At 40.1% G+C, this 23,539-nt stretch overlaps 1 protein-coding gene across 6 annotated transcripts in view; it reads right to left on the reverse strand.

Moving 5' to 3' along the window:
• LOC101167089 (nesprin-1) overlaps nucleotides 1-23,166 on the reverse strand; it is a 105,069-nt gene extending 81,903 nt beyond the window's left edge. For 3 of the 6 annotated variants that reach the window (XM_023953158.1, XM_023953157.1, XM_023953155.1), the window contains exons 1-13: nucleotides 12,926-13,383; nucleotides 11,418-11,479; nucleotides 6,211-6,306; nucleotides 5,612-5,695; nucleotides 4,220-4,240; nucleotides 3,929-4,021; nucleotides 2,869-3,050; nucleotides 2,591-2,787; nucleotides 1,936-2,048; nucleotides 1,576-1,614; nucleotides 753-860; nucleotides 315-452; nucleotides 31-195 (exon numbers count right to left, since the gene is read on the reverse strand). In XM_023953158.1, coding sequence (XP_023808926.1) covers nucleotides 31-195; nucleotides 315-452; nucleotides 753-860; nucleotides 1,576-1,614; nucleotides 1,936-2,048; nucleotides 2,591-2,787; nucleotides 2,869-3,050; nucleotides 3,929-4,021; nucleotides 4,220-4,240; nucleotides 5,612-5,695; nucleotides 6,211-6,306; nucleotides 11,418-11,479; nucleotides 12,926-13,037 — 1,410 coding nt within the window. In that variant the 5' untranslated portion in view covers nucleotides 13,038-13,383. Of the gene's footprint in view, nucleotides 1-30; nucleotides 196-314; nucleotides 453-752; nucleotides 861-1,575; nucleotides 1,615-1,935; nucleotides 2,049-2,590; nucleotides 2,788-2,868; nucleotides 3,051-3,928; nucleotides 4,022-4,219; nucleotides 4,241-5,611; nucleotides 5,696-6,210; nucleotides 6,307-11,417; nucleotides 11,480-12,925; nucleotides 13,385-22,937 lie in introns of those variants that run through there. The other 3 variants (XM_023953156.1, XM_023953159.1, XM_023953160.1) reach the window with 3 other exon arrangements.
• Between the last annotated feature and the right edge of the window lie 373 nt (nucleotides 23,167-23,539).

Here is a 23,539-nt window from a genome sequence, read left to right on the forward strand (position 1 = left end):
CCTGCCCTTTTTATTTGGTGCCATGCTGACCTTGTGCTGCTCCAGGGCTCTATGCACAGTGTTAGCTGTGATATCATCTGCCAACTGGACAACCATCTCATCTCGCAGGGCTCCTTCTGCCTCATGCAGCCACACCCCAACTGTATCCAGAGGAGCTGGCAAGGATCTGTCCAATTGGAGATGCCAATCCAGAAGCTGCAGGACAGACAGGAGTATTGAGCAAAGGCTCTTTATACACACAGACTTTACAAAATTAATAAATAAATTAGCAAAGATGCACTTGGTTAAAGCAGTCACATTTTAATTTCTCTCACCACATTGGAGGCTCTTTCCCAGGCCTGTTTAACCAAAGCCTGATCCACCGTGAGCATCCCGTCCCGCTGAGTAGACTGCAAGGCTCCCTCCACCTGCTTCCGCCTCACCTCCAGCTGTACATGCAGACTTTTGAACAACTGAAAAGAAAAGCAAAAATCAATCTACTTTCTTACATGCTCTCGTCATCCCTGGCACCTTTTCAGATCCATTTTCAACCCTAAAAGTCTTGAACTTGACTGATAAAAAAGAAATAAGGAAACCCCACTTGCAGCTAAATATGGAACCTTTCCAGGGGCTTGGACTGATGAGCCAGACAGGAAATATGATGGCTGCTGCTTGATCCCTCTTGTGTAATGCCTCTGATTAAGTTAATAATAGGAACGTCTGTGCCTAGAGTGCCCAGTTTAAATGGCACACGCCCTTGCAAACACACCAACCTGGTACTGTTGAGCAAGACTGCCCCCGGTCTCCTGTGTTTGCAGAGCATCTCTCTCCAGCTGGTCGAGCCACATTTTGAGCTCCCTCAGGGCCTTTCGCTGTTCTCTCTGGATGCAGAAGGTTGAAGGATGGCAGACAAGGACAATGAAAGCAGGACAAAAATGATGAAAGACTTTAACTGCTGTGAAGCTTTACAAAAGCACAAAAAGATGAAAGAGAGCTGGATAAATCGTATTTGTCTCCTCACAGGACAAACGATCAAAAATTCACAACTCACTCAGATTAAGCAAGGTATTTTGCTTAAGACCCCCTGATACTTAATTAAATTTAGGTAAGCTTTAATGCTTTAAAACTTCATCTCCCGTGACAGCTCAGATTTTGCTAACTTGTGCCTATAAATCTGGACGTTTCTTTTCTTTAAGTTAAAAGCGCAACAGAAAATGATTTATGTGCCAACCATTTGCAGTGAAGAAAAGAGCCAGCCTGATCAGCACAACGTGACTGGAGCAGCTCTGCAGTGCATCAAAAGCTCGGCCTGCCTTAAAAACAGGCCTTGTCTGCCTACAACCTTTCCATCAAATATGCTGCATCAGTGCAAACCACTGAGGCTTACATTGTCATGCTAATAAAACCAGCAGCCACAGCACAAACTGGCAAGTTCCACAAAGAGTAATATCACAACCTATTAAACTGGACGTTTTCCTGTTATCATTGCTCAGACACCCTGAGGGTTTAATATTAAATCAGATGAACCATTCGGACTGGAGAAAAAGTGTTAACTTGTCACTGAGCTGCAGAAAACTATGGAAAACCTTCACCTACCTCCAACATTTCTTCTATATCACGAGGAGCAAGGCCATGCTGCGAGACAGAGGCCAGCACAACAAGCACCGGAAAGCAGTCACAACACAAACACAGAGAAAGGTAAGAAGAATAAAAGACAAATGTACAAAAATTGTGGGAGACTTGAGTGAAATATTGATGTTTTTAAGCCACATAAACCTTTTCAAGGGTTAAAACAAAACAGGATTAGCCAGATGTGCTTATTTTAATGTAAAAAGAACAAAAAGAATGTAGTTTACACATGCCATGGCTCCATTTCATGCACTTGGAGAGGACTTTTTTTTTGTGTGGAGAAAGGGAAATATGTAAAGAGCTGACACAATTTTGACAGCTGGTTACCTCTTCTTGCTGCTGTCCCTGTGCGTCCCTCTGCTTTCGCTGGGGAGGATATTTCAGGAACTGGGCTACGTATGTCATAACAGATTTTTCATCAGGCTTGTCTACATCAACATCTGAGGAGGGGAAAAAAAAGATGTAATCAAAAGTCACATTAACCTTAAGGTAAATGTAGATTCTTACAGGGAAAATTATTCCCAGTCTGGCTGAAACCGACAGGTCTGCCATGAAAACTGTCCTCTGCATTTCAGACCAATGTCCCGCTTTGGTTTGGACGTTCTGCCATGCTGAATCTCACGGGCTAATGGACCTTAATTACACCGATGTCAAGCTTGATTTGTTAGAGATGCTGCTGAAGGGCAGGCGTGAAAGCCACAGATGGTGTTTGGTGATGGCACTGAGGTGCTCATCTGATACTGTGACGAACCCTCTACTCTGTTTTTTTCTAAAACTGTGTTTGATAAAGAAGCGAATAACTAGAGGTGAGATAATTCCTCTTACTCCAGTGAGTCCAATTAAAGGAATTTCTAATTAGGGATAATTTGGTAGGAAAAACAAACAAAACAAAGGGGCTAACAAAGGTAATGTGATGTTGTAGAGATGTGGATATTTCTGTTCAGCTTAGTTTATTCGAAATGCAATAGAGAATGTAACATACCCTCTGGATCAAGGAGCTGTGGAATGCCCAACTCTGTCTCAGCCAATAAGAAGGCTTCCTGCAGATTTTCCCGATTGGATCTCCTTCGTACTCGCTCCATGTCCACCAAATTAGGCCGGAGGGCATTGATAAGAGCGAAGAATGCCAAACCTGTCCGCCAACTGGGACCAAAGTCCTTCACCTCAAGCCTTAAACATCTTCGAAAAACAAATTCAAAAAGTCAATAAACAAAAAGGGGTTTTCTCTGGTGCCAGATTTGCAAAGAAAAGTCGTCATACTTGGTGGATGTCTGCTGCACCCATCTAAGTAAGGCCTTTCTGGCTCCACCCTGTACGGGTGGCAGGGGTTTCCTTTTGACGGGTGGGCTGGTGGTGTCAGTGCTGCTGGTTGAGCTGTCCATGGAGGAGGTGCTGCTGGACAGCAGAGGAAGCTCTGGTAGGCTGCTGGTAAGTTCTTCAATCTTTGAAGAAAAAGAAAAAAAAAACAGGAAACCGGGATGTGTCTGCTTTAATTATGGTCATTAATGACATTAAATACCTACAGGATAATACGGCGACACAAAACCCTTCTAAACATGTAAATCTGTTACAGACGCTGACAGTTTTAGGATTTTGTGTGGCACGTTTCCACTGTGTTCAGTTCATCACATCATGAGGATTAGCCACAACAGTAAAAACTTGTAGCTTTGCATTTTTTTATACTCAGTAATATAGGCTTAAATGGGCAAAATTATATATATATATATATATAAAATGCAGTTTATAGAGAAAAAAATCAAAGCTTTCCAACTTAAGAAAGCTCAGAAGTTTTTAATTTTTTTTTTCCTTAAGGTCCTCAAAAGTAATTCTGACTTAAAACTGAAATAATTGAGTTTTCTTAAAGAACAATTAAATACGTGTGATAAATGTTATTTTTTTTATGTCAAATTAAAATGAAAACAATAACCAAAAGGAACTCTTTGAATCTATCTGTAAGGGTGAAATGGACTATTTGCCTTTCTCAGCATTTAAAAGCATTTTCTCCTGTTGATGTGTCTATTAGGAGCTGTTATTAAGTTCTTCTTGACTGATTCACTGCAGAAGTGCCTGAGGTGACTGCCGCTTGTTTTCATTGCAGATGCTTCAAAGAATTGATTTTCCAGTTAAACGTCTTTTTTATTCAGACAAAAGAGGCTCTTGTTTCCCTCTTAATAAGCACCCAGCTGGGTGTGTGTCAAGTGCGTTAGCTATCAAATTGAGGCGTTTTGGTTTGCGAGTCTAACCTTGAATTTTTAGAGCCTGAAACTTTCAGGTTTTTCAAGTAAAGTAAATTCACGAGAGCGCTTTAAAATCAGGTTACCTGGTAGTAAAGGATGATTGTCCACACCAAACCAAGAACTATTGAAGGGCGTCCATCCACGATGTCCGTGGAATTGATGTTCACTAGCTTGATCTGTGAGAAAACATTTTTAAATGATCTCAACTATGGCAAAAATGCTGTCCACGTGAATTTATTTTTAATCCCCCACATAGCTCACAGTTTTCCTTAGATTTTGGAGTCAGCCATACAAATATTGTGACAAAAGGATGAAAATAATTCCACCCCTGTCTTTTTTATTCTTCATATTCACAAGAATGGAAAAGTACTAACCGGAGATCCTCTGTAGGCAGACTGGAGGCAGATAAGAGAAGAAGAATGAGTTGGACTTGGAAGACAGACAGGAAGAAGTACTCTAGATACAGCTGACTGAAAGCAAACGCCTTATTGACTACGATGACAGATACTGCGGCATCTCTAAGGTGAGATAATGTGAGTGGTCGGCTGAGAGGGGAGATCTATCACAGCCGCACAGGCAACAGGGATTACATGCAGCAGGGAAACATGGGATGAGATGGGTATAGAGTGGCAAAAGAAGGGGGTAAAAGGAGGCTGTATGCTGTGATATGGTGAAGTATTCTGTATTATCAAACAGCGGGTCAAATTATGAGGACGCTGTAGCAAAACAGGTCATCGCACGTTGATAAAACCGCTCTGTTGAGGTGAAAATGTAACTTGGAGGAGATTGGGGGCACGGGAGGGCAACATGGGGAAACACCCGATAAAAACTGATAAAAAAAATGCATTACATGACTTCATATTAGAAACACAGTAGGATAACCTGACAAATCAAACCAGCAGTATGTGGCTGGAGTTGAAAATAGATTTGGGGCTGCACACCAAAAGAACAGATGTGTAAAAAAGGCAAAAATGTTTTCAAAATTCTGCATTAATTTATGGGACGTTTTGTTATTTATGGGAAATTTTTTGTATTCTTGAGGTCATAGTTGTTTTTAAATGATCAGGATTTGCCTCTAAAGTGGCAGAAGAGGTGTTATTCACCAGTTTCCTGAATTCAAACACAATATTACCTTGCTTTTCTGGAAAGTGGATTCTTTCAACTGTTTTCAAGTTCATGTCTTTGGAATTTGGGCCATTGAAAAAATATTATCTGTGTTTATCACCTTGATCATTCCAACGCCATGAGGGAAATGTTTTTTTTATTCATTTTACAGCCTTTAGGAAAAAAACAAATCAAATGAAGGTGAAATTGTGGTTGAGCTTATCAAATTCTGAATAACAGAAAAGTATTCAGAAGGTCACCAAACATGGACATGTACAGCTGCTCTTCCACTGACATCTCACCTTCAGACAGCAGATTCCCATCTGAAGGATTAACCCTTTTGACAAACACAGTCCCATTTGTGGAAAACATATAACTGTTTTTGGAGACAGAAAGTATTTGTTGGGCTTTATGGATGTATTGAAGATTCTGAGAGTTTTTCTATCAAAAAATGTAAGCCAGTTTACAGATAAAGTCTAGTTTAGAAAATTATTTTTGTTTCAGGGAGAAATAAATAAATGCAGGTGTCAGGATGGAGAGGAAGATAGAAGGGAGGCATGCCAGTGAAGGTCAGGATTCAATATCTGAGCCCACGAGGCACCAGCTGATCACAGCATGCGGATGCAACAGTCAGACAGCAAATACATCAAAAGAGCTCCCACCTTTCTACCCTCAAGGAACTTGAGAGCTGTACCAATGTTGGCGACCCAGTGGATCCTCTTCAGCTTCTTGCCCTGCTCACATGGCTGGAAGGAGAAGGACAAACAAAAGCAATCAGAAACAGCTAAACCCAAATTTATGATTTTTTTTATTGCAGCATACATGGGTGTGTATTACACAAAGACAAACAATGTTGAATAAATCTAAAAGAAAATGTTGACAAAAGGCAAAAACTGCAGATCCTGAAGCAGCGTGAGAAAGACACAGGGGCCCAATCAGAGCAGGCTAGAACAAATAGGATCAATAGGACATCCACAGCTTACACCTTAGGCAATATTGGCCAAAAGAAATCCTCAGGATGTGTGTGAACTCTGATCTGACCTTGTTAATTTGGGATTTCTTTCCTAACTCTAGCATCTCAAAACACGTTGATCGATTAGCTTTTTCCTCATCTGAGAGAAACACTTCCTGCATAAGCAAGTATATTTGGCCGGTTTGGGCCCGCTGTGATTGTTTCAAATATAATGCAGCTTGACATAAAGATCTGGACTGTTTGAAGTCTTTAGCAGTCACATGCAGGGGAAATGACCCTGAGGCTCACCAGCTTTTGTCCAGAGAGAACTTCCAGCAGAGCCAACAGCATCACTCCATCTTTGATGTCCTCAAACAAGTCCTTCACTTCCAGAGGTGGGGCATGCTGTCAAATAAAAGTTTCAAAAACACAATTTAGTAAATTATCCATTCTCTTTTTTTATTGCATTAGTTAACAACAATTCTTTTTTGCATTCATTTTTGCATGATTTCACAATTTACAGTAGCTTGTACTGGCATAATAAGCTGGTAAAGCATTCCAAGAATGCAAACACCAGGATTTCAATTGCATTAGCTTCTGGAGACGGAATTTTTCATTTCACCCATGGTGTTCAGAGCCAACATATATTCCCATAAGAAATACAAATATTCCAGATTAAAACATTAATTTAAACGTGTGAAACATGGATAAAGCAAATCCTCATGAAAAAGGTATTTAGAGCCCTGTCAGAGTACAGCAATGCATTACATTACTGACAGCTGGATTCACCCAAAGCCTCAGCAGACTCTGAATGGGCTCCTCAAATCCTAAAATATGCTGATGGGTTCAAACTCTATCTTTCCCACTGACTTCCTCCCTGACCTGACACAGACTTCAGGAAATCCACATATCTCTGTTCCTGCCGACAATTTTTCTTAAAGCACAGTCACATGCTGGGGCTGAGGGGAGGTTTAGAGGAAGGGGGGGGGGGCTATTCAGAAGAGTGCTACCATCCACGGAGAGATTAGAGGCGAGAGGTGGGAGGGAAGACAGTATCCTTGAGTGTGGGTTTCCACTTAAAAGTGGAGTGTTTATATGGTAAGACTGAGAAAAACATATGAAGAGGGGGGTTTTTAATTTGAGAAGAGAGACTGTCAGTGAGACAGATTGCAGAAGACAGGCAGAGAGGGGACGCTGACCTTACGTCTTTCAAAAATTAATTAGAAAATAAAGCGGGTCTTTGTGATAATTCCTTTTCTAATGTCATTTCATGGCTTTAAATATGAGAAAATGCAGACAGCACACTCTCCTCCGAATCACAACATGACAGCAAAGGCTCTTACAAAGGCGTCACTCAAAGGGATAAGTTACAGCATGAGCTAATTGAAGTTAAATTCACCTATTTGTTGAGGATAATCCCAAAGCTAATGAGGAAATTTTAGAGTAATTACAAAAATAAGAAAGTAATATTCATTTCCTCTGCAGAGCAACACGAGGAAAAAAAATAAATCAAGATCCTAATGAGCTAATTACACATGAGTGTCTGGGTCATAATTGATTGTGAGCAGAGGAATTGGGTAATGTGTGCCATTATGTTAATCTACAAAAATGTAAAGACCTAACAGGTTGAAGGAGAGCTGATTTTGGCTTCTATTTTGTCAAAGTCTTCTTAAAGTCAAAACATTCTGTGCCAATTCTATGTAAAAATGCAAATGTAAACATTTTTGAAAATAAAAGCAAAGTGAAATGAAAGTGACTGACAGCAGAAGAAATCCCCCCCCCCCACAAAAAAATGATGAAACTGACAGGAAAAAGAAAACAAAGAAGCCGCAGGAATATCTAGCTGGTTGAAAAAAAAGGAAGAAAAAATTCCTGGCAGCTTAGTAAATTAAGGCAGATATTTTATGAGCCACTAAAATAAAATCCAGTGGTAAGAGAGCCTCACTTACTGGTTCTTTAATCTCTAATAACGCTTGGTTGACTGATTACCACTAAGACTGTTTTTCTGGAAATCGCCTGAGCGGCGATGAAACCTCTGGCCACTCCATAATTAAGCTTTAACCTTCTCAGGAAGGATTTGTCAAATGGAAACTTGGGGTTTTGCTTGCTGAGCCCCCCACCAACCTATCACTCCACTGTGGCGATTGCAATTTAAAAGCTTCACTCACGAACCAAAACTGTGTCTTATTTTGATGTCCGCAGAGCAGCAAAACACTTCAGTGACTCCCTTAAACAAGAAAGTGGCCCTTTAACATAATGAAATTCACAATCTGCCTCTTTTTTTTTTTAGTTTTCATCTTTGCAGAGATAATCTGGTGAACTAAGTAATGACAGCCATTAATCTTCTGTATAAATTACCAGCTCCAATACATCCCCTCTCTTTAGTCTGGGGCTGTATGACTTCTTTTGTTATACCTGTGGAGTAGTAAAGTAGGGGGGAGGGAACTTATAGTGAATGGAAGCCCCTTCCTAACCCACCTTGCGATTAATCACACACCTTAAGGCGCTCAATTTAGGACTTGTGATAACTGGAGTGGTATAATCATCTGCATTGCTAGCAGCAAGATCTGTCCCTCGGAGGGCAAAACTTTTCTCTCTCTCTATGAAATCAGTAAAAAAAGGCCATTTTCATCATCAGAGAAGTTGCAGGTATTTGCTACTCTCACCATCAAAGCTGTGGACCTACGCAGGCTCATAAAACTTTAACTTTCTTTATGTAAGTGGCTATTTTCCACTGTGCTCATCACAAATGTCTCTACTCCTTCACAAGCCTCAGGGCGACCATCTAGACATTTTGGAAGACAAATATAGGCCAATCAGTGTCACCATGGGAACGTCAGGCATAAGGTGAAAGGGTATTTTCCTGATGGGCATAAAAGGAGGCAGCAAAACTATGCAATTACTATTGGCGTAGAAATCAAATATATCTTGCAGTGGAACAGCAACGGGCTGAATCCATTAATTATAGTCAATTAAAACAGAATTTTAATGAAAGAGTTTTGTTAACCAATTCATTTCTGTTGTAGCTGAAAAAAGACATGTTAACTTGATTCTTTTAGGTGAAGAAGACACAAGGCTGCTTGGTTTGCTTTGAAATAAAATGGTTTGGTTATCTGATTGATGTCTTTTTACAATTGCAAGGGCGAAGCTGAGGAAAACCTATCACACCCTGATCTGATGCGGAAAGTAGACGCAGGAAGAAAAACTGCCTCCAAGCACCTGTAAAGCTCTTTAATTAACACTTTTGGTTTATCGCCCTGTTATCACTCATGGGAGAAAGATTCCTGTGGGAAGCAGAGCTTTCTGCTACTCATTCACTCCAAACTGTGTTAACAATTTACAAAAGGTACCACAAAGGCTGATTGGTAAGGGGATTCAAATCACATTTTTTGTTTAGGAGTAACACAGAAGTAAATCAGTGACAACTATTGTTGTGGAGTTTAGTAAATGTTTAGGAGGCATAGATTCAGATTATACTGTATGCAAAACAATTTACAACCAAGTTTGTATAATTTGCTCAAATATCAATAAGAACAAAGATTTTTTCCCGAACCAGGGGCAGAGCTACAGGGGGAGCAAGGGAGCAGCTGGCCCCCAGCAAAAAGCCTTGCAAATGCTTTGAAAAGCATTTAATAAATAAAACAGTTTAAAATGTCTTTTTTTATCCTTTCATTTGTAATGACTTTCCACCCTCCTGTTCTCACATGCCACCCTTTCAAAGTTTTCTGCTGCCAGGTTTTGCTAACTAGTTTTTAACTGAGAATCAGCTTTATAAGTTTGGTGGCTGCATAGTGGTTGGCGCTCTTGCCTCACAGCCAGAAGGCCCCAGCTGGGACCTTTCTGTGTGGAGTTTGCATGTTCTCCCCGTCCATGTGTGAGTTTTCTCCAGGGACTCTAGCTTCCTCCCACTGACCCAAACCATGCTTCATATGAATTGATGACTCTACATTTTCCCTAGGTGTGACCGTGTGTGTGCATGGGTGCTTGATTGTTGCCTTGTGACAGAATGGCAACCTGTCCAGGGTGTGCCCCACCTTCCCCCTAAAATGGCCGGGTTAGGCTCCGGCAGCTAATGAATATAAAACGAGTTCAGACAATGAATGTACGGCCAAGAATGAGTGCACAAGGAATTTGATTCCAGTAACTTATGCAAATGTATTTTTTTCTACAAGGACAAAGCATGCAAAGCATAAATAGGTGTAAAATAAACAGACATATGTGCAACATTTCAATTGATTGAAAACCTTTCATGTGTGTGGTTTTGTACAGTGTGTGGCGGTGCAAAGTTCATCAGAGCAACAGTTTTGGCTTGCAGAGCTCTGAAACGCCAGCCCGAGGGGAAGAGTTAAAAGAGATTGTGTCTGTGGTATGAGGGGTCTGTGGAGACTTTACCAGTCTTGGACCAGTACAGGTCCTGGACAGAGGGAAGGTTGGAACCTATGATCCTCACATGATTAGTTTTTGATTTTACAAGTAAGTATTAGCTAAACACCACTATCTTTTTACTTTCTTCTCTACAACCTGAGAAACCGTCTGTTTACCTTTTTGCTAACAACTGATGGAAAGTCTTGCACTCCTCATTCCTGTTCCGTTCCGGTTATAACCTGTACCTCTGTATATTTTTCTTCACTCACTCAGATGATAGTGACATATGAAAAGATCCGAATCTCCAAAAAGTCCTGTCTAAACTCCTCTGTCAATGAAAAAGGTGCCTAGAATTGCACCTTGATGCACTCCCAACTCTGTCACTCCTATAGCCCACTACACCCCTTTTATTCATCTCATGAATGTCTTGCATCACCAACATGCATCACCTCTGTCAAGTTTGAGTATGCATAGTGGTTAAGTGGTCCTGAGACCTGAATCTCAATATTCTAATAAGGTATTTACCCCTCAGAGCCAATGTTAAATTAATTTTCTGCTCCACATCAGCTGCAGGCCAAAGCTTCCACAGCTGTCCAAATCAAACAGGAAACCTTGAATGCAGCATCACTAATTGGAATGACACTTAATGGGGTTGCATTGTCATACTTTCAACATTTTTAAAGGAGGCTGAAGAGCACGGTGAGGCGGGATGCAGTAATTACAGGCAAATGAAGGCCACCTCGTGTGGCTGCAGATGTGTGGGTTAGACTGCCAACACCTTAGGGAGGTTTTAACTTAGATGCCTCTATTTTGAGCTGTTTAACTTGCCCAATGTTGAGAAAGAGAGGTTATTAGGATACAAATTACTGATTGCTGATTGTAGAAATAAAAAACTGAGATAATTATGCTGTAAATCTGTGCCCGAAGCCATGAAGGAATTAAAGAATAAGAAGAGAATCATGTGAGAAAGAATGACTGAGTGTGTGGTCTTATCTGGAAAAGTCAGTCATATGACTGGCTCTGAACAGGACTGCGTGCACACAGAATGAAGGAAAGTTGGGTCATTCATGGAGCAGGAGCGATGAGTGGTGAAGTTTTCAAAGCACAAAGCTGGCATAAAGCAATGGGGAGAATCAAGCAGACCCTCTTACCTTTGCCAAGTGGGAATTGATCCATTTTGTAAAGGTCCTTTTCTGCACTGCTTCCTGCTCATCTGCAAATCAGAACCCAGAGCGTCACTATTAATCACATGCGATAATAAATAAATAAGGGATTAGAATGCAATCTTTGTTTACGCTTTAATCTCTACTTGTGTTGCATTGTGAGAGTTGATTGTGTTTCAACTCTGATGTATCACTTTGTGTTTGTGAACTCAGTCGAAACATTTAATTTACATACAGAAAAGTGTATTTTTTCTCAAAATTAAAATGTTGATTTTAATAAGTCTAAAAAAAAGCAAGAAGCAGCTCAACTTTGGTTTCTCTGGTTTAAATCCACATCAGGTTGTTTCAGGTGGCTGCTGCAATAAAGGCCATTTAGCAAAGGGACAATCAATAGCAAAGATGTCTCCTGATGTCCCTAAAAAAGCTACTCAACTTATCTGAGAACCAAAAAAAAAGGAAAGGCCGTCTCCCTGAACTGTTTGTTCAAGCTAGTATGTTTGAAGTAAACATAGAAACACTTTTTATCCAACATGCAGTAGAATCCTTAAGCACAGGAGCAAAGAGTGAGGATTTTCCTTTACCTTAATGGAATATCTCAACGGTTTGATTATACTTAAGTTGGTTAGTGTGTCACTAACCAACTGTGAGCACATGTGAGTGTAAGGAGGGAGAGAGAATGGAAGAGGGGGGGGGGGGGGGGGGGCTGCAGTTCATACATAATGCAGACACATTCAAGTATAGTCATACATGCGACTGAGCAGCCCCTGTTTTATAAATTAGTCTTTTGATTGGGTTCAGGAAGAATCAAATATTGATAGTTCAAGTATTGGATCAGAATGGGAAAGATTTTGCATGGTGGAGCAGGTACATGTGTGCAGGAGAGCACGGCTGCATCTTCTCAGGGACGAGGTGACTTTGAACTATCGATGCACACAAGCCCCACACACACGAATTTCTCCCCAATCAGAAAATAAAAAGAAAAACAAAAAGAGTATTTCAGTAAATCATCCAAAAATTCTCCCCTGTAGTGAGCTTAAGCATTATAAAATATCAATTGAATTTACTTTCATTTCCAAAAAAAATCCCCAAAATAAGAATTAAAATAAAATGAGTTTTCTTTCAAAGTTAAATAATATAAAAAAACAATATGGATGAAATCCATAAACAGAGGCAGAGGAACATACATTTTCACTCAGCAAAAATATAAAACACATACATGCAAAACACACAAAAACATAACACCAATTTGGAAACACACTTTTTAAAAATCAGCCCATTTCTATTAATATTCACACAGCCATTAAAAAAAAAAAATACCCTTCAGGGGTATTTTAGTTAGGAAATTGCAATGCAAAAGGCATACTCACATACACACACATTACACACAGTGTCAGGCACGTACAGCTTCCACGCTGCAGTGCAACACTGAATCACACGCCTCCTCATGCACATTCAGTAAACTTCCTCTTCTCAGTGGGGCTCACAATCTCACTCACCGCGGAGGTAATGGTAAAATCCGGCCACCAGGTTGAGAGACTGCTTCTTTTTAGGGGAGCTTTCCACTCCTAATCTTCCTTCCATCTTGCACCCTGAACTGTACATTATCATAAGTGTCTTCAGAGGGCGTCCAGGACAGCCATGCCACTTGCCCTTGCTCCTGCCCTTGCTGCCTCTTTTCCTGTCTTTGCGTCTTTAAAGAGTTCCTTAAGACCTTCAGAGGTGACAGCAGAGGAGCTGTCGCCCTGAGGTGATGCAGAGAAGCAGCAATCCTACTCTCAGGGATCCTTCTCCGCGTCCTGCTGTCCTCTGTCCCGTCCTGCAGTAACAGGCTGCGGACTCAGTCAGACTCTGTTTTTCCCGGCTGTTAAGCAGCTGGGGAGTGTGATGTGAGAAAACCCATGATACTGAACATATTTGTGTGTGCGTGTGTGTGTGAGTGTTGCGCAGTGCCGGCTTGCCTCAGCATCAATCTTTCCTGCTCCCTCTCCCTCTCACGGACCCTCTGCCTTGGTCCTCCCTCATCTTCCCTCTTTCTATGCATTTTTCACTGTAAGCTGCAAGAACACCCCCCCCCCACTCCAAAGACTGGCCAATCAGAAAGCATCGGAGTGAGTGATGTCACAGCAGCTTGGTCCTGATGAGGCACTGGAGGGCTGAGAGCTTGTGAGGAGGGCTGCTGAGCGGGTTGGTAGACTCTGACAGCGCCACGCTCACTTTGACACGTGCTCCCACACAGCGTCGACACGACAGACGTTTAGGGATCCTCGCAGTGCACTCCTGATACCAAACACATGTGGCATTCACAGGCTAGCACTATGTTAGCACAAACCATTTTCTCTGACAGACCTTGAACTCACCTCAACTGAAACACAAAAACAACACTGTTTTTTTAAGACAACTGAGAGGTTTTGGATGAGAATTTTGGTATAAATTGTATACATTTGTTATTTATTTACAATTGACACACATATTCAACACAATATACTCATATAAAGATAATTTAATGATCAGTAAATGATTTCATCATAGTATTGAAAAAGTATATGAATAATGTGAATAGGGTTTGCATGTTATTATTCCTGAATATACACATTTCCTTACTAGTTAGGGAGTTGCTATAAAAGTAACAGCAGTGTCTATCAGTCAGAAGGTCAGTAGTTTGATTCCTGGTACACTGCATTAGCTGCCTTTTACATGCCGCATGCCCTTGAGGAAAGCACAGCAAATGCGAAGAGTTTTGTCAAAGAACAATAACATTTAAATGGAATTCTTTTTAGGTCCACTGATATACATCACTCTGTTGTTTTCTTCTTTTTAAGCTGTTCATGAAAAAATGTATAAAGCAATATTAAAAAAACTGTATGTGTTTTGGTAAATGGCAAAAAAAGCTAATAAAATCGTTTTACTCCAGCAATTTGAGTTAGTTTAGTTACTTATTTACTAACATGATGATTCTTTTTTTATTTTTAAACCTTTGAACTCAGATAACCTAAGAAACAACTCTGAAGTTTTGGGCTGAGACCTGCCAGTATAGAGGCAGTGTTGCATGTTTTCCTCTTTCTTTTTTAAATCGTGTCCCCCTAGTTTAATTTGCACCAAAAATATTCAAGCTAAAAAATGAAATGTACAAAATCAAACATAAAACACCAAAAGAGAACTGATTTTGTGTTTTATTAGTCTCTAAAGCTGCTCTGACTAACAGTGACAATTGATCATAGATTTTGGCTGGACAAGAGATACTGTCTAATAACTTATCAATCTGTCTAACCTGGTCTCCTTTTTTCAGTCTGTTTATTATTCTCCTATTTATTTGCCGTTTCCTCTGACACACAAACAAACATGCAAAAGCGAGCACACAGGCACTGCAGGCTCTGGAAATATTAAAAGCACAGGACTCCTCTTTGAATGCACATTAAAGGACTTTCCTGGAAAGCAATATCCACCCTGAAGAGCCTGGTGGGTCTTATATCAGTCTTAAAGATGAAAGGACCATTCATCATTTGTGTGATTTTTCTCTTTTGTTCTTCGAGTTCTCCCCATAAGGGATTTTAATTATGAAAGTCATCAATAACCAATGGCAGCTGTCATCCGCTATCTGTCTGCTGATAATCACCCTGCTGACACTGTTCCCTTTAACAGGCCTGAAAGTGGCCGTCACAGAGCCCTCACAAGCCTCTTTGAAATGACGGTCTGTTTTTCATTTCAGCGTTGGACCTGGTGTAGATTTTTAAGTGGTAGACAAACTGGGACCTCCATAAAATGTTTTTACCGCTTGCTTCCATCTCTACATTTCTGCTACTCCAGTCCAGAAATCTATATTTTTATATTTGTAGAAAGCAGAATCCAGCTAAGCTTTTCTATTCGCTCAAACTGCTGGTCAATAACGATCTTGCAGGAAAAGCCTTGGCCCATACTGCAGCAGACTAAAATCCATCGTTCTTGACACACTGCTGTTTGTGCAGAACCAGTCAGCCCACACATTAACACTGATGTAAATAATGAAACAGGCAATATTGATGGATTTTCTAAATTAAAGACGTCCTAATCAAAGAATTTTAGAGAGGCGACAGAACTGTCCAGGGTGCTGAAAGTTTGATTGTTGATTTTTGAGAATAAATTCAAGGAATATTGTCGATCTTAGCTGAACTAATATTGCTCTAAAACACAATAGATGTTTTCGTCTTGTTTGTGAAGTGAAAAAAAGAGAGGAAGCTGAAATTGTTCAAACTACATAGAAGAACAACCCCAGGACAAAGCAGCAAAACTAGATGAAGGGGATTTCCAGGGAGTTATTAGACGTCACCATGGGAGCTGAGACAGACGGACGGGGCACACAAACACTCCTGGAAAAGGCTGAAAAAGACCTGCCCTGCTGCATGAGTAGAAATACGTCGTCTCCTTCAGGCTCCAGATCTCAGGGGTCTTTGCACCAGACAAGTAAAAGAAAAAGATGAGGCATTCAGAGTTAAACTAGAGTGAACCTCAGCTGGTTTGGATCTCTGCTGGAGCCCCTGGCAGGCCAGAAAAACACCAGATCCCTCACTGAGGTTGTGGAGGTTGGATGTGGGTCAGCACCCTACGCTCATACAACTATGTGTCTGCAGGGCGTGATGCTTCCCGATGAGAGAAGGAACAGTGTATTTTTAACCATTAAAGGAGGGGAAAATCGTCTTCTGGAGGGTAAAACTGCACTGTGTCTGCTCGTATTGTAATCTCTACAGCCCAAGGATATTTGGGTTTTCTGTGTGAGCAACTAAGAGTTCCTGTTTGGCTTTAGATGTTGTATGCAGAGACAGAATGCCACCTAGTGGACAGCCAAGACTTCAATTGTGTTACCCTGTCCTGAAGATGCTTAAACAAAAGGCAAACCAAAATAAAGACCTACTAGAAAATGGATAAATTAAGAGAATTTGAAATGCAGACTCAATAAAAAATGTAATTTTACCATTCAGTCAGAGATAAGCATATTTAGACTCATTATCCTTACATTGTTTGGGCTGACAGACATTAAAATAAAAGCTGCATCCTTTAATTAATCTCTAAGAGGAGTTGGAGGGGAAGTGCTTATTTTGTTGTTTTATTAATGTTAGAAAAATATTTTTGCTGTAATGCATCTTCACAGGCTGTAATGGAAAAAGCTCGTTTCAGCTATCATGCACTAAATGGAGGGTTTTATTTTGTACTCCCAAGGCATCCTGTAATTGTTCCATATTCTCCCACATAAGTGCACGCATGGGGAATCCACCTCACTGACACACAAAGTGATTTTACAGATTACAGCAGCTTTTTAGTCCCTTTTCATCGTCAATAGCATATTTATCCACTTCCTGATTCTAGCTCTTTTACTCCAACCTCCCAAAAAAAAAAAAAAAAGAAATACACTATCTCTGAAGTACTTTAGCTCCAGCTCTCAATAGCACCCTCCATCATGCTCTCAGCACCCCTACTCAACCCTCACATGTCCATTCAGACGCCCCATTCTTCACGCCACTTCATCTGGAGCACATTTTTACCAGTCCAAACCAAAGTGCTGAGACGGAAGTCAAAAATGCCAAGCCATTAGCATAGCTAATTATGCTTCGGTAATAATGACACCACATTAAAGGGAATAAGAAGGGGGGAACAAGTCAAAGTGATTATCAAAACAAGCTCTTTCCTCTCTCAAGCTCCTTCTCTTTTTTAGTAGCAGATGTGCAGAGGAGACATTTTGTCTGTGACAAGGATGCCCAAATATTGCAGTGTTCATCAAAATCGGGCAACTGTTAAAGTCATTTCGGCAATTTCTGCACCTGCGGTCACACAAAGAATGAATGTAACTGGAGAAAAGTAAGGGTATTTGAAATGATGTAGCAAAAAATATGTACTAGTGTGAATTTTTCCTATTTCAGTCAATTTTAAGAAATTCTGCCAAATCGATAATACACTGATATCAGCAATGTGCCCACAGATTTGTGCTTGTTCAAGTCTATCAACACAACAATGAATCCTTTACTTACTCAGGGTCAAATAAACATTCTAAAATGCTTTAATCATAATAAAATAAGTTACAAGAAACGCATTTGTTATTAGAACCCATCTCAGTCATTTAGTTTTTGGAAATTACTTTATAAAGAGGTCTACATAGTTATTTTGATTTTTCAGAACCTTTACTTAAATTCAGAAATAACACGTAAAAACCACGTACCTTCAACATTTCTGGGTTAAAAAAAAAAAGACAAAACATCTATAGATATTTAACATGTCTGCATGTATTATTAAACAACCAGTATTCAAAAACTGATTTTTAGTCCAAATTATTTCAGAATCTGCAAAGAAAATGAAAAGAAATGCAGATTTGCAAACATTCGTTGTCTTTTAAATTGTTGATTTTTTATTCAGCAAACCCCTCACTGAGATCTAATAGGTTTCTCTATTATTTTATAAGGAAGCAAACACAGTTTCAGCACCACACACAAACGGACACAAAGCATCTACTCCACTGAGCGCCAGGGGTCACCTCAAATCACCACAAAGGGGCACTAAGAGCATTAAGACTTAATTTGGCTCTGAGAATCATATTCACCTTGATGTTTCTCTGTTGCTCTCCGCAGACGCATGTGTGTGTGTGTGTGTGTGTGTGTGTGTGCGCGTGTGTGTGTGGCGTTGTGTGAGTGTGGGAGTGGGTCAGACAGTCTAAGCTCTTTATCCGGGTTCAGTAGCGCTCCACACATTACATGGACAAATAAAGTGAAAGGACTGGCGTCAGCACACACCATGAGTCCCGCTGGTCAGGCAGTAAATTCAGTTATGCTGTGAAATAAAAACACCTGCTGGAGCTGTGCCAAAGTTATTAACCAAATCCTGCTTTGTGCAACCACTCTCTGACTTTTTATGCTTTATGTTTTACTCAAACCACCTTTTAAAAAAATAACAGTGTAAAAGCTATACCTTTCAGTTAAAACAAAAACAACTAATAAAGCATTTCTAGGTGATTAAATGCAAACTCTGTGCTTTGCTTTGTTAGCTTGCAAGGTTTGTGGCTGACAAAATAAAATCTTGAGTCATAAATACAGCACTGTTTTATTTCACAGTAAAGGCAGATAAAAAATAAAGGTAATAGATAACCTTACTGGCAAATTTTAAAGTTAAGAGCAGTGTTTGTTTAAAAAAGGTACATTTGAGTCACAGTTAAGCGGAAAAACTAAAGCTCTGCCGGTGAATTTGACCTGTTTGAGGTCAAGGTTTACCAGTGATCTGCTGATTTACTGCCAGAGGTAAAATATCCCACTAGGTCACCAACAGAAAAAAGAAGAAAGAAGAGGTGTCTGTCAGTGGAAGATAAGAGTGAGGATGGTATTGAAGAGAGAAACTGGATATGTCTTTGGGTCAAAATCACAAGATTATCTGTATGGACAGTATTTGGTCCATCTGTCAAAGTTATCTGACAGCTCAGCCTTAGAAATATCACCAGATCAGAAATGCTGAAGAGACTCCAGCACAGGGAAAGGGTTGCAGCTTAAAGACCCACTCCGATGGAAATAGTATTTTTAACACGTTCTTGTTGCATATTTCTGATGCCGGATGATATATATTAAGAAAATTAAGATCAAAATTGCATTTCTGTGTATTTCTTTGTTTTATAGTGAATCAGGAGCTGTTTAAAAAATAAGCTTACATGTGACAAAGTAAAATGCTCTCCAAATGGGATGGCGAAGTGGGGGCGAGGTTACTCCATGCCAACTCAGATGCAAAGTTCTGATGAGCTACTGCCGCTCTGCAGAAATTATGTCCTAGAAAACGACACAGCTTTATGTAATTTTGGCTAAAAACAGCATCATCATAGTCAAAAGACCACTGGGCATGCTTTGAAATATAGATCAAAAGATGGAAAGGCGACTTTGAGGCTAAAGATAGTTTAAAGCTCACATTTAGGCTCGTTTGGCATTAAATCTCTACCAGTTCAAAGAATAATGTTAAACGTTAGAGACCAATATTACATCAAGACTTCTTTTGTAAAAAAAAAAATGAATGAAAAACTGAAACTTCACGTCAGGACGAGTCACCTTTAAAGGTGTGACATTTCAAAGTAAATGAGCACCATTTGACCTTCCATATTTTAAATGTGGGACTTTCAGTGAACTGATCTTTTCAAATGTCACTCAGACCTTGACTGCCAGTCAGGTTAAAAGAGATTACGATCTAATCTGCAACAGGAGCTGTCAATAGGACATGATCTTGTGCAGCAGTGTGTGGAAACACACACACGCATGAACAGAGGATTTCATTCAGGAAAAAAATTCTCTTTTACAAAAGCAGACTGTGACAACAAGGTCACAGGTTCAAAGATCCTCTGGCTGTCATCGACTACAGCCATGGCAACAAGTCAAGAACACAATCTGGAAAGTCAAGGAGAAGAAGAAGCCGAATAAAAAAAAAGTCATGCTGTGCCTAACTTCTGGCCTGGCAGCCCTAAATACTCGCTCTGGGTCTGTTTAACCACTTAACTAAACTGCTGGCTCCCAGCGGTATGACGGGGGAGCAAAAAAGATGCATGGCTGCTATTTTTACCTCACAGTGGTGGTTTTGGAGTCTGACTGTGATTCTGGGCACATGTGCCTGTGTGAAGTCCCGGTACCCGAGTCATGTCGATGAATGGCAGTGTCACAACCAAACAGGAGGCTGGCATGGCTCAAGGTGACCGTCTGCCTGGGCCTTCTTTGGCTGCGACCAAATCATAATGTCGCCCCTGGCAACGAGATGTCAACCTGGCTGTGTGCCAGCCTCAGGATCACAGCCAGACCCACAAGCAATCAGAGACTTAAAAACTGGTGGCTTTCTTTCTCTTGTGTTCATCCACGGCTTTTTCTTTCTGCTTAATCCATCAAAAGTGAGTCCTTCAGATGCACTCAATTTTACTGATTTCAAACTTCTCCCTTCAACCGTTCCTTCCTCTTTAAGTAAAAGTATACTCCTACTCCTACTAATTCCACATTTACGAGGATTCTGCCTCATTTGCAATTTGACAGAGTTAGATTGCACATCGTAAAACAAGTGTGGCGGTGTCAAGTGAGAGCCTCTGCCACCCGCATCACATTTACAGGTACGAAACTGAATGGGAAAAACAGCGGATTGCTTTTCTCCTTAAAGAGAGACAACAAATGAACAAATTCCAGAGCATATGGATGAGTTCAGGCTGGGAGGTGTTCAAAGCAGCCTCGCCATTCTCCGCCATATGGTGTCACTAATTGCTGTTCTTTCTCAGTGACTGAGAGGTGCAGCAAAAGAGGAGGCTGAGGGGAGAAAAACACGGCTCCTAAACTGGGACAGAAGTTCTGATGGTTCTAAAGATGGTTTCAGGCAACAACTTTCCAATTACGCCTGCAGGGAAAATGACATGGTGGGGATTTGAGGAAATTTAAGGATGTTGTTAAGGATGAGGGAAATAATCTAGTCAATTTGACCTTACAGGATACGAAAATGGCTCTAGGTTAGAATTAAAGGAAAACTCGGTTAATAACGAAGTAGAGGACAGCCAGGTTTTTAATTAATATATACATTTCCAAACAAAATTTGGAGTGAAACCAAAAAAATGATTTTTTTAAAGGCCTTTTTCAATCAGATTTAAGTTGTAAGTGAGGAACAGATTTTAACAAAGTAAAAAAAAAAAAACACATTTAACTTTTTCCTGCAGACAAATAAACACAGTGCAGCTCTTTGATCATCACAGGTCTTTTTCCCAAGAGGATGGGCAGAAACAGGGAGGCAAATAAAACATCACATCACATTAACCTCTGTCTGCCCCTCATCTAAATGAGCAAATGAGGAAATACAGAAACAGAACTCAAGCTTTGTAACGAAAGTTCAGCTTTTAAACTTTTATTTATTACTCTGAACAGGATTAGTGGCAGCAAGCTTCTTCATCATCAGCAAATGTACATTTATACTGTGTCTTCACACTTCTATAAGTGATAGAATAATTAGGGGAAACACATTAAAATATCAATACTTATCGATTTTCAAATTGCTTCTCCTGGAATTACCTTCTTGGTCTATTTTTGTTTTTGTGTAATATTTTTGCTGTAATTATAATAAATTCAAAAAGAATATTGAAAAAAGACAATAAGAAAGAAAAAAAGGACAAGTAATTAAAAAGAGAGAGTTAAAATGTATCAAATTCATTCTGCTAACTTTTCAAATGAACGGCGACGTTTTTGTACATTTCTCTTTTATCTTGACTATGTTTGCTGCAGTTCCTATTGTATTTATTAAGATGTAGACCTTCTTTTAAAAAAATTTTTTTTTGATTGGCCACCTCTGTAAAATCAGCTGAATCTTAACCCAAGAGAACCCATGGTGGCAGAAAAAACAACAGAAATGTGTCCCATTTGGTGTGTAGTACATTCTACATAGTTTTCTTTAAAGTAAAATGGATCTGGGGTCTTATGGGTAAATTGTTAAAGTAATAATTTTTTCCACAAAAACAAAATATATTATCTGAAGCTAATAATTTCTCTGATTTTTTCATTAAAAACAAATGTAAATATTAAAATGTTTTAAATTTCATATCGATTGCAGTTTCCTTTAACATGTTCCTGCATTAGACGCCAATTGTACTGAACAGGCATGTTTGGAAAAACATGGTTTCTAAAATTAGTCTCATTTGGATTCAAAGGGTGTACCTGCACCTGCACAGAGTGATGCAGAGGAGCCACGTGGATGCTGATGCTGCTCTCAGCTCTCACAGAAACTGCCACTTCAGATGCCGCACAGGAAGAAGCCATATTGGGTCACAGCTCTGCTGTCACCTGACTTTCCTACTTTGTCAGTGTCACTAAACTGAGCCCGGTAAACAGGGAAGCAGTTTCACAATAAAAGTTCAAAGAACATTTAAGCATTTCTGCTCCAGAATTAGTAAAAATATTAAAACCTCATTTCTGCTTTTGTGTTAGAAACTCAGCAGATGTAGGACAGACTCAGGATTCAACTGTCCACAATAAGAACTCCTGCTACCACTGAGTTAAGAAAGAGGAACAGGCTTTCTCTAGACGTCAGCTTCTCTGGGGATTAGCTGCCCTATTGTCTGCTCCCCTCTTCTGTCTGTTGGCAAACACACAGTCAACATGTGCCACAGAATCAGTAAATGCACACAAACACTGATAAAAAAATAATACCACAGAGTCTCATCTGCTCCTTTAATTTCCCCACTGACAAAAATCCTCCAAATTCCTGAAAGTAAAAGGAAACTGATTCAAGTCACAAATGATTGTGTCACAAAAATAAGCCCATTTTAGATAAAGGATAACTTGGCATCCATTGATCTTCCTTTGAATGCTACAGGTTACAGATCTTCTGTGTTTTGATGTTTAAAATGCCAAACATTTCAAACAAGGGTACTTTAGATTCCAGGGCTGCACAGAGGTAGCAGTCATGATCATGAATGCACTTAATGTGTCTTAAGTGCTGAGTCACCTCTAAAGATGCTGCAAGTCCAAAGCAGCAGCAGTGGGTGAGTAAGCATTTTGCACCTACCTTGCAGTCTCTGCACCACATTGGCTATATCCTTGTCAGAGCCTCGGTAGTGCCCAGGAGATGCCATGCCACAGCCCTGAGGTCATCAGAGTCACGTCCCCGTGCAGCACCCTAGCAGAATCCTCGTGCATCAAAATGCTCTGCAGCACTTTGGGGTCCTCACTGACTGCAGCATCTGAGAATCACGTCCAGCTTTAATGTGTTTCCTTTCTCAAGTCGTTCCTGTTTGACTCTGCAGTCCTGACACTTAGCAAAGCTCCTCCCCTGATGATGAAGAGGATGTAGGTGCATACTGTAAGTGTTTGTGAACCTGCATGTGTGGACTGGACATATCACAGGCCTCCCTCCCTCACCCAAGACCATTGCATCTGCAGGAGGATGTCTTCCTCCACTGCCACCTGCTGTCCTTTCAAAATAAATGCTACAGAGACATGAGAATTGTGTGATTTACAGAAAGTCTGCATTTCTGCTATTCAAATAGCTCTATTAGATGTTATTATTCATGTAAACACCATATATAATGGTGTGATTTGACTCTAAAATTAAATGTTTTTATTTCTTTATTTTGGAGCAAATAAGGGCAAGAAAAAAATATTTGAGAA

The sequence above is a fragment of the Oryzias latipes genome, chromosome 24 (genome assembly GCF_002234675.1).
Source record: "Oryzias latipes chromosome 24, ASM223467v1".
In the NCBI taxonomy this organism is placed as follows: domain Eukaryota; kingdom Metazoa; phylum Chordata; class Actinopteri; order Beloniformes; family Adrianichthyidae; genus Oryzias; species Oryzias latipes.